This window comes from Metopolophium dirhodum, chromosome 7 (assembly GCF_019925205.1).
Source record: "Metopolophium dirhodum isolate CAU chromosome 7, ASM1992520v1, whole genome shotgun sequence".
Classification (NCBI taxonomy): domain Eukaryota; kingdom Metazoa; phylum Arthropoda; class Insecta; order Hemiptera; family Aphididae; genus Metopolophium; species Metopolophium dirhodum.
The window spans coordinates 6,558,413-6,570,526 of record NC_083566.1 but is presented as its reverse complement, the minus strand read 5'-3'; the positions used below and the strand labels follow the sequence as shown (position 1 = coordinate 6,570,526).

The 12,114-nt window shown below is 28.1% G+C and overlaps 1 protein-coding gene across 1 annotated transcript; it reads right to left on the bottom strand.

The window, feature by feature from the left end:
• Positions 1–1,860: 1,860 nt before the first annotated feature.
• LOC132948753 (putative inorganic phosphate cotransporter) lies at positions 1,861–10,983 on the bottom strand. Its single transcript, XM_061019390.1, has 10 exons — positions 10,836–10,983; positions 10,554–10,762; positions 10,124–10,357; positions 9,980–10,064; positions 8,021–8,247; positions 5,614–5,760; positions 5,431–5,563; positions 5,190–5,345; positions 3,186–3,271; positions 1,861–2,452 (listed from the first exon to the last, which is right to left on the bottom strand). The coding sequence occupies exons 1-10, from the start codon at positions 10,840–10,842 to the stop codon at positions 2,258–2,260; spliced, it is 1,479 nt and encodes a 492-aa protein (XP_060875373.1). The 5' UTR covers positions 10,843–10,983; the 3' UTR covers positions 1,861–2,257.
• Between the last annotated feature and the right edge of the window lie 1,131 nt (positions 10,984–12,114).

Below are 12,114 nucleotides of genomic sequence, written 5' to 3'. Positions count from 1 at the left end.
AGACTGTCCAGACTATTCTACGAAAACGATATGTCACGGACGAAACGATTTGGTCTTATTTATTTTAAGCGTCATGCGCGGAGGTTATAAAACGAATATAAGATGTAACCAAAAGTTTGGTTTGTTAGGACCGTGGTTATAGATTTCAGTGTAAATAATAATTATTACATTAAAATAAAAAAAATGTAATCGGCAAAAGTAATGCACCATGCAAGGATCCGTGCGACAATCAGATTATTCTACGAAACCAACTGCATGAAATAAAAATGTTTACGCGTCATGCAAAGAGGTTATAATACGAATATATTAATGTAACCAAAAGTTTATGTCTTGCAAGGACCGTGGTATAGTTTTCAGTGTCTGACTGTTCAGGAGATACGCGTAATATGCGCGCCCGGCACTTTTTCCATTTTATGTATTATTATATCATTGAATTCAAATTTAATACCATGCATTACAGTGACCCACTTGTACTACTGTACAGCAGAGCGTCGCCCACTTACCCGCTTTTTTTTTTGCCTACTTTAGAGTGGTTAATTTTTACTTTTTTCATTATAGTACGGCCAGCGACAAATGAGCCACGATTGTAGCGCCCCCGGCGGCGTCTTTTCGGTAGAGCTATAGTTTTTAGATAGCACTACTGAAAAAAAGCCACTCGAGGCGCTACAACCGCTGTTCATTTTTCGCTGGCCGTACTATGGTCGGTACAAAACTATGAATAAGTTTAGACATAAGTTTTGCAATACGCATTCGCTTTCAACAACATTAATGTAGGTTATTAATCCAAAATTATGAAAAAAATAACAATGGCCGAGTATGCGTAGGAAAATCCTTGCGACATTAATAATGTGATGATATCATGTTATTAAAACAATGGTAAATTAGCATAGGAACATGCCAAGTGCAATAGTAGATACCTATTAATTATTATAAGTAGGTACCTATAAAACAGTATACATTATATTATGTACTACAATATTATACACTTGAAAAATCGCATAAGCCCTTCAATAAACTAACAACGTAAAATATGTAATAATTACAGATAAGTATGCTACGTTATAATAGATATATTTTCAAGATTGAATGAAAAATATTTGATTTATTAAATAAAAAAATATTTTATTATAGTAAATTAATGGTAATTACGTAAATATCAACTAGATTAACTTATGTGACGTCATCCTCGATAGTGACACGCCATCTCTAGGTAGTCAAAAGTCAGAACACAAAGGTAGGTAACATAATACTATAATAAATAAAAAAAGATAAATCTTTGGTACAAAAGTTGTTAATCGATTAATAATTTCAGCAATCTTGTCCAAGTATTAAACAAAAATATGGCAATCTGCTGATTTAATAAATAAATATAGCTCATCTTTTTATCACGTTGCCAAATATACCTACTATAATAATATACATAAACTATATATATACCTAATTAACGTTTAAAAACACTACTAATTTCATTATTGGCGCAAATCCCCCTAATTTGGCAAAGTCCCCCCCCCCCCAAATTAGTACTTAGTACTAAGCATAAGTAATTTTTAGAAAATGTTATGGAGGGACTTAAAAAAAAAATTTGGGCCAATGAATTTTGTCAACATAAAACAAGTCGGCAAATGCCATACAAATTAAATTCAAATAAGATTTAATTTATTTATGTTTCAATTTTCAAGTTATTTACTCACAAACATATTTCATTTTCCATAGATATCATACAAATGGTGGAATTATAAATCACTTTGTCAGACCACTTATTGGTGATGATTCGGCCATAAAATTAGCATTATCATTTACAAGAATTTTAAATTTGTATAGAAACTAGGGAATGGATAAACAAACAATTTTTTTATTACTAACGAATTGATTAGATAAATTAATATTTTATGGTTGTGCAATAATTTATTCTTTATTTTGATTTGTCTCAAACACAACTATTTTATTAATTGCTAAACATATACTAAAAATGTGTTTATTAATTGTAGATAACTAGATAAGATACAGGTAACACTGGTAACAAGTACATTTACATTTAACAGTTATTATATTCATATAATTAATAATTAAGAACACAATACATCATACATACGAAATTAAATAATAATATATACTTTTATATTTAACGCCTATCTTCAAATAAAAATCTCATATAGATACAATTGTACATAGATTACTTAGAATAACGCTAATGTATAACAACTATGTAAAAATAAATCAACTAATTCCTTTCGACTATTACATAAACACAAAAACCTTAAGTGTCCATAGCGTAAGAACTATTAGGAGGTTTCTTAACAATTGATTTCAATTCTTTTTCATTTACAACTGGATCGTTGTATGTATTCCATTTTTGTATATCAGATGTTCCAAAAAATATGTAAATTAACCCAGAACATATGCATATTGCTCCAGATAAATGAAATACTTTACACCATTGACTCAATGTTTGCTGAAAAAAATCCATGGACCTACTATAGTATATTATTTAATATCCACACAATAATTCGCCAAGACTTAATGGTTTGGATTTCAGCATCCGGTGTATGTTGGTTTTTAGTTTAGTATAATCTGACTTTTCTTCCGTCGATATCGATGCGGTGTAATAAATATTATTAATTATTAAGCTAATAAATTATTTTCTAATTGTGATTAATATTGTGGTTGGAAATTTATAAATACGATGCAAATCTGGATGAATTTAATTATTTTAGTTGCATTTTTGCAAATAGAAGAACCAAGCCCCGAACCACGATGTAGGTGGTTAAAATGTTTTACTTCTCCTGGTAAAGCTTGCAGTAGAAGCATGTTTTTGGAAAAATGAATACATTTGGAAAAAACAGTTCATGTTTTATCAGTTATCAAAATATGTCTTATATTTTGATCAAAGTAAGCTAGTTGACTATGTTGGGACCTGGGGGTATAAGGTTTTACAGTGGTATTTTTCTATTTTGCAAATACTTTTAGGGTAAGTATAGGTAAAGTTAAGCATTTTATAAAGTTATTATTATTATTATTATTAAAGTAAGTGCATTAATTAATGCAACAGCACTAAAAAATATGTCGTAAACAATATTTGTTGCTTCTACGTAATTTGTGATTAAAACACCACTACACCAGTCATAATAGAACTCATTATATAATCACAAGTTATCTTATAATAGTTAAAGATAAAAACAAATTACCTGATTAAAGGTTAAATAGCCCACAATTATGGGTGATATAAATCCTGTGGACGTGGCAACAGTTCCAATAATTCCTTGAATCACTCCTATAAAGAAAATAATGTTTGGTATTACAATTACACATTAAAACTATAAAAGTATATTATAGGTATACTATACCTAATAGTTAATATTAATATAAAATTGATTAAAATAAAAATTTTATTAAAAAAAAATATATTAAGACATTTAATAACATTTTCCTTTTAAGTATTTTAATATAATACAAAAAAAAATATGTTCCCATTTTAAATTCTGAGGTTTTGAAGCAGAAAATATTCCATTCATAAACTTTGAAGGTTTCCAGTAGAAAATTAGATCTGGTTTGTACTTTTAAAAGTAAAACGAAGTAAATAACCTGTACCTACTTTTTAATAATTGGGAAACACTAACATAAAACTGAGGAAATCCGGAATATTTAAACGGTTTTTGATAAAATAATTGGTTTTTTTGTTGTAGTTCATAAAGAAATAACTGTACTAACTTTAAATTTTCCCCAAAAAATGTCTATACTAGCCTAAAATGTTACATGATTATAAAATGTACAAACAAATTTACTCTTTTTGAGCTAGATTATTAAACTTTATAAAATTTGAAACTGTTCACTTTTTAATTTTAATATTTTTATTTACGTTGATAAGAGGTCTATCTATTGTCTCTAGGTCAAAAAAATAAAAAATCAATTCAAAGTACCTACCTACCTCATAAGTTTTTCTTACAGTAGTTAAAAAATGTCAAAAGTTGTAAGAATTAAATTTTTCATATGCATTAAGTTCAAAATTATACCAAATTGGATAAATAAACGAAAACGAAACATTTTTTTTGAAATTCCAAAAATATTAATCTTAGAGACTTAACACTTTTCACCATTTTGTATGTTATAATTTTAAATATACAAATTAATTCTTTTAATATTTAGACTAATTTCAAGCTATTTATAGGTAAAACGATCCTGTTTCCATCGTTTTATATACTATTACAGTTCTACGGTACATCCGAATGGTATTGACTTACAAGATACAAGCTCATGACATCAATATAATATTTTATGATACCTATTATTATAATATAGTAGGATGTCTGACAAACATTATTTAAACCAACAGTTTTTTATTGACTATAGTATTTGATATTATTAATAGTAATATACATTTATTATAAGATATGCTTGGAACTCGGATCATATACAACCTATGGATGGAGCCATGTCCGATATTTGAAGCACATAATAGCGATGAGTCGCTGGTTGAGATGTGCTATTTGCGCATGCTTGTCGCATATTTATGCTAATAACTGTATTCTCCATAGACCTATAAACTAAAAGACAGCGCTTAGAGAGAGAGGTCAGTGGTACGATATAGAGTGAAAGAGAAAACAGAACGTGGGGGAAATACAGTATTAGTTTCATACTTCTATTACCCCCTTTATGTTCTTTCTCTCTTTTCTCTCTTCGTTCTTTCTTCTTTCTTTCTCTTATATGATTCCCGTGCATTGAGGGCAGGGCGGAGTGGAATGCGCTGTCCATTAGTTTATAGGTTTATGGTATTCTCTCTGGGAATTTATGAGTGATAACTTGTGAATTGTGATACAAGTGTAAAGAGTGATAAATATGTAACGAGTATTTGCGCATGATAACGCATCTCAACTAGCGATTCGTCGCTAATATGTGCTTCAAATTGCTTACATAGGCGATATAGGCTATGGCTCTATCCATTGTATATTATGATCTAAGGTTTAGAAATAGAGGCACTCAGATTAATGTTTGTTTATACAATGATTTATAATTGAATTCAAATTTAAATTTTAACACACCTATACTGCAATAATCTACATACTATATATAGATGACCTTCGTTTTGTATAGGTTCTAAAATAGGATAATTAAAGTAGCCAGTAAAATATCATTGCACCGTTTCCATATAGAAAATATTAGGTGCACGATTTAAATGAATTTTAAAAATTTACCTGCATAATTTGGAGCAATATCCACCACTGCAGCGAGTGCTCCAGAAGATATCGCGCCGTTTACAGCAGTTGCGCTGAAAAGCATGATTACTGCGACCACTGAATTACATCCAGAATAACAAAGACCCAAAATAAATAACCCTTGTAAAACATTACCTATACACAAAAAATAATATAAAACAATAAATTAGCTGTACACTTTAAATATTATAAAGCTAACAGTGTATAATATATTTCTTACAAAATAATGTGCCCATTTTGCGTACATTAGTCATAGACATTCTTTTAGATTTTACCAAACGATCGCATATCATACTAAATCCAAAAGAAAACGCCCATCGAACAAAATGAGGCATTCCAGACCATAAACCTGTCTGAGAAACGATTATTTTTACAGTTGTGATTGTTAGTTTTCATGTTATACCTGTTTTATATTTAAACCTAAGATAAAGTTAAAATATGACGGAGCTTGAGCTGCGAGTGTGAATAAACCCCAGAGACCTCCAGCTTGAGTCACTAAATTAATCATCACTGCTTTAGATAAAAGTAATGATTTCCAAGGTATCGGTAACTGCAACAGTATTGAAATAATAGTATACAATAACACAAAATAACAGAAATAACATTTTTTTTAATAAAATTATATTAATAAATTATTATACTATCTTATAGTATTTATAGGTATTGTAAATCATTTATAAAGACGTTTTATAAATATGTTAATATGTTTTGTGAAATTTATTCGGTTCAAAAAAAATGTGTATGTTCACCCATTTGTACCCTTTAGTTACCTATAGGGGTTGACAAAAATACAAAATAAGCTATAAACACCATCCAACTATTCATAGTCTCAAGGAATCTATAAATATATAACTTTTAGGAAAACATTCTAGTCATGAGTCTATTAACTTCGGATAGACCAACATCCATTTTTATGTAAGTATACATTTATTATCTGTAACCAATGCCCGAGAAAAAAAACAAATATAAAATACAGCGGTATATTATAATATGTATCTCGTATTAGTGTGCCTCAGTTCACGGGTAAATCAGCGTCGCACTATGTGAAATGATTTGACCTAGATGGTCAAAGAATTGGCCATGGTAAGTTAATTGTACTACTATAAATTAATTGGCGAACAAAAAATAAGACTATCTTTTGAAATAGAAATATACTATTAATAAATATTTGGCAATAATTATCTTACCTAGCTTTAAACAAACGCAAATACACAATATGATTGAAATTTATGAACGACACACAAAATTCAACTGAAAAAATGTGGACAAGTGGGTGTCACTCTGCTGTACAGTAGGTGGTTACAAGTGGGTCGCTGTAATGGATGGTGTTAAATTTTAATTCAATGATATAATATCATTGTATAAGAAAAACGATTCTGAGCGTAAACGGTCAGTCAGCCTATGATATATATACTAGGTATATTTGATGATATTATTGTGAATAAAATAATTTATATATAACCGATTAACATAATGGAACCTTGTTTTTAATTTTCAATTCTTAGCTATAAAAATTATAATTTTACATTTTATAAATTTTTAACTACAAAATAATTATTAAATTTTAAATTTGATAAATTTTGTCGAAATTCAAACTTTAAATGCTTAAAAAAAAAAAAATTTTGGCTATGTATTTTTAATATTTTTCAACTGCTATTGAAACAATATATCAGGAGCCTTGCATTAAACTTTCACCCTTTTTTACCCAAAAAATAAAATTTTATTAATATTTTAAGAAAAAAAACTGAAAAAATTGAAAACTGACCATGTCCGTAAACAAGCAGTAGGTATATAAAATGCTAATATGAACATTCAGTCAACATTTCATGTATTTACGGTCATTTGTTTTAGAGTTGCACCATAAATCAAAATCGATTTTCTCAAAAACAAATTTTGCGTAAAAATTACATAATTTACAAAATTAAGAATATTTTAAACATAATGGTCGATAATAATTAATTTACACCGAGAGAAGACAATTGTGTATGTCTTACCACGGAATAAAATTCCGTAACCAAATAATATAGTTATAGGAATTGATTAACATGGCAAATGGCAAGTTGCAACATCGCAAAACTTTTCATACTCAATCGAGAAGGTTTTGATTTGTATTTCTACATAATATATCCTTTGATACGCAGACAAATTTGTTCGTAAATTGGTATATGCTTAATCATGTAATAGCTATTTATATTACCTAATTTAGTTATCTCAAATGTTTTACCTACTTATATACCATGTAATATACAATTTTAATTTTAAGTCATAGTTATACATTTTTAAGTAGATAAAAGGTATATAAGGCCATAAGGGTGATAAATTGAGTTATAACTATAATTATAGTCTATAACTCTTTGACGGGTGATCGTCTATATTTTTTGCAAACTATTAAACAAAATAATATTATTATCACTATAATTTCAAAAATTTAAATAATTCTTTTTTAACATTTAACAAAAACAATGGAAAAATAAAGAAAAATAAATCAGGGAACATAAATATTACATACGCACTACAGTCTACATAATATACAACCCTAACCCTAACAATACAATTTTGAAATATAGAAAATAAGTATGGAATTTTTGTTTTTATGAAACAGTTTTTCAGAAAATTGATACTATATTTTGGTTTTCGTGAAATGATCTTTCAGAAAAATGAACATTCAGAAATAAGGAGATTCGATAAAATGTCAGGGTATACCTACCATAATATTATAAACTAAATACTAATAACATATTAACATACATTTTAAATAACTGCACCTATATTATATTACTGACTATTATTTTAACTATGATTTTTCTTACCGGTTTTGATCTAATTTGGATGGTTTTACCAATGCAATTTTCTATGTATGTTCTTTCTCTAATACTGATAGTAGGATGTTTGGCAGGGGTATCATAGACCAGTAAAATCCAAAAAATTGACCATAATAGACCAAGTCCTCCGCTAACATAAAATACACTCTCCCAACCAAATGTGGCGATGAGATATCCACACATGATATATGTTACTGCTGTACCGATCGAACTTCCTTTGCATATAACAAAAAGAAAAAATATTAACTCCAGAATACATATCTATATTTCGAGTTATTTTGATAAATACAAAACATTAAATTTGTAAAATTACACCAATTAGTTTAATCAAATCTTGATTTTAAACAATGCAACACTTGGTTTTTCTTAGATTTTCAATTTCAGCATGTTTTCTGATAGGAAAGCGAATTTAGGTGGTGTATTCAAGAGATCAAAATTGAAAAGTAGTTTTAAAAGCGTCGTGCAACACATACAAAGAAAATTCAGACAAATATAAATTTTTACGCAAAACCAATTTTTAACAAAATCGATTTTATTTTAGTGTAACTCAAAAACTAATGACCGTAGATATTTTAAATTTTCACAGGATGTTAATATGATAATATTTTTCATCGGTAAATGTTACAATTTTTGAAATATTTTGACTATTTTTGATTTATTAGAGGTCATGTTACATTTTTTATTTGGTATTTTTTTTTTATTATTGTCGATAAATATTATTTTGCTCCGACAAATAACTTGGAAATTTAATACAAAGTTCCACATGAATTGGTTATAACTATAATATAATAAGAAAAAAAGTTGAGCATAAATCCATAATAATTTTTAATAAGCGTTTAAATTTAAAATGTGTACGATATTAGAATATTGAATATTCCATCCACCTATTTAATTGTAATTTAAAAACGGATAATTGTAGACACATATAATTTTCACCAAATGTTTATACTAGCATTTTCTATACATAATAAAAATTTAAAAATTTAAATTCTCTTTGAGCTATTTATAGCCGTGAGAAGTTTTTGAATTTGGTAAATTACTGCCAATAAAAAAGTATGTATGCATATATTTGAGATTTGTGATATTTTTCAATAAAGATACTACTTATTATTCATGAATTATATTAAATACAAATTATCTTAACAAATATTTTAAGGTGTTCATATACTGGGTTTGACATTTTCAATAACTAGCATGCTGTGTAATCACTAGGATTTCACCTTTTTTTTTAAATTTACTAATGTGTTTAATAGTAATTTGGTTTTATATAGTTTTCTTAATGTTAGTTTAATAATAAACAGTTGTCCCAATCTTAAAATCTAAACTGTGTAATTATGATGCTGAAAACCAATTTATGAATATATTTTTATACCAAAAAAAATTCTTAACTGTTCAATCACTGGTCTGTTCATCCTACTATAGTAATAATATATTAAATTGTATTATTATTTAATGTAATTTACAACCAGACTCAAGGAGAAGAAGAATTATTAAAAATATTATATATTTTTTTGCAAAAATTAGTTCAACGGTATGTTTTCCTAATAGAAACATATTAATATAAATAAATTATAAAATATTTATAGACATATTATATAAGCTGACCCTCCGTGTCTGCTTAGAATCGTTTTTAATATGCAATCAAAAAGTATCTATCACAATCATTACAATGACAAGGTACGCTCGAAACCTAGGTATTATACAATATCAACATCAGTAGTTTCCCGGTTTCCTTTTATTTTTATACCATTGTGAAAAATAATATTATTATTAATTGTTTGATTTAGTTTTCGGTCATCATAATAAATACACCAAAGAACTTGTAAATAAATTTCTAAAATATTTTTTTTTTGAATTCATTTAAATATCTTTTTGTCTTCGGACATTAATATCATAATATTATTGTAAGTACCATAGGCTATAGCTTTGACGAAAGTATTGAATTACCTAAATACGCCGAAACAAATCGACTTCTCTCATGTGCCGGTATCCAATTAGCAGTCATTGTGTGCATTGAAGGCCATACACCACCCTAATTAAAATAATAAAAAAAAAATATGAAATGTCAGTTTAAAAAATAAAAAGTCTTACGGATATGAGTCCTTGAACAACTCTAACAACCACGAGTGCTTTATAGTTGAATTTTGCCGATGCAGGTACTGCAAATGACAATATCGCCGCCACACCGTTGCTGATACCAAACACGGTTTTCGTACCATATCGTTGTGCCAAGACTCCACCTGGTAACTGCATGATCCAGTTCATTATGAAAAATGCACCAAGTATTACATTTTGCTGATGTTCATTCCATTCGAATTTATTGTCCTTGATAATTTAAGCATATTAAAACAATATACGAAGTAGGTTGGTAATGTTAGGTTAGTAGTAGGTACTATAACGATTGATGACTAAAATAATGTCTTTACATATAAGCTTTATGTACGGCGATTCGTCGACATTTTAATCACGAAACGCTACAGATAGATCATGATAAAATTATTATTATTATTATTAAATTTACATTTAGGTCCACCGTAAATATATTTTGTGCTAAAGTATTGTTCGACGTCAACTGTTCAGTGTTCCTGGGACACTCATGTTGTATAATAGTTACATTGGTTTTCGATATTGAATGTTTGATCATTGACACGATTGCTATATTAATATTCATTCGAAACATGTAATTAATAGCAAACCCCCAGAAAGTCATGTACCACAAGACTGTCCGTTCTGCAATATAATTTTATATTAAGTATGTTTAGTTAATATATTTATATAATATGAAAAAGAAAATGTTACTTACTCTCCATAATTATTGTTTACGTCGAAGAAAAATCTCAATCGCATAGCTACCTTGTATTACAGTATTCTCTATAATGAACAAACATGATGATGATACAAACAGGCAAGTACTTAATCAGACATATCACATAATGCGTACCTACTTCATAATGATTTATAAAACATACTAAAATATCATTATCAACGACCTATTAGTGAAATGTTTACTTTGTAGGTACAATGTTTAAGAATAATTTCATAGCGTACCGTAATAATACTAATTATAAAAGATTAATTAACTTTTAAAAATTTCCACAATGCCATGGACATTATTTTGTTAAATAATAACGTTCAGTGTGTTTAAAAATATTATATGTTCTTATAACATGTTACCCACTATTCAGTTAAAAATTAATATGTTATTCACGCACAACAAAACAATACAATACATCAATAATTAATTATTTAAAAAAAACAGTATGCGTATTGATGGATTGGTATTATTTTTTAAAATTTATAAGTTTTTGAAGATAAATGTTTCAAAAGGGACATTGTTACTTTACCGGACACCTTATTCATGGTTTTTTTTTTAACTAATGTATTTAGATATACTGAAAATGGTGGTAAAGTAAGGATTTGGCGGAGTAGCACATGGTTTTGAAGTTGTGGTCCTTGAAAGTTTATCATTTGTCACGATAATCATGTCCACAATCACAGTGGCACAGTGCTAGTATAAGAATAAGTGATAACACGTTCGATACTATAATATTATTAGTGTGATGCCGGGTCATAGAGTAATAACTATACGATAATAAAATTATTTATGATCTATATATATAAAAATGAATGTATGTCTGTATGTCCGTCTGTGTGTCGGTGTGTCCATATTACCATGGCAACCATTTATATATTTTTTGAGATTTCCGATGGAATTTTTTGTATATAAATGGTTGCCATGGTAATATTTATAACATATTATTCATATAGAGTTGCCATTTTTAATGGGCAACGAAGTGCACGGGATCAGCTATTTTTATATAGATAGATAGATTAGACATCTGGGCAGAAGATAGGCTAATTTAAATAGGGAGAGGACCAACCCCGAGTGGTGCTTAAACAGAGATTTTGAGATTTCCGATGGAAAATTTTGTTTATAAATGGTTGCCATGGGTTTTAAATAATAGTTATTGGTTTCAGGGCAACGAAGTTCAAGGGATCATCTAGTAAACAAATATTATGTATAGTTAGTATTAGTATAACTGTATGAGCCTGCTCTTTTTACAGTTACCGACATTTATAAA

Coding starts and splice junctions, on each gene's coding strand:
- LOC132948753 (XM_061019390.1), bottom strand. Junction 8,248..9,979: donor ATTTGTTTCGGCGTATTTAG/GTAATTCAATAC, acceptor TTATATGCAAAG/GAAGTTCGATCGGTACAGCA. Junction 2,453..3,185: donor GCTATTTAACCTTTAATCAG/GTAATTTGTTTT, acceptor GATTTTTTTCAG/CAAACATTGAGTCAATGGTG.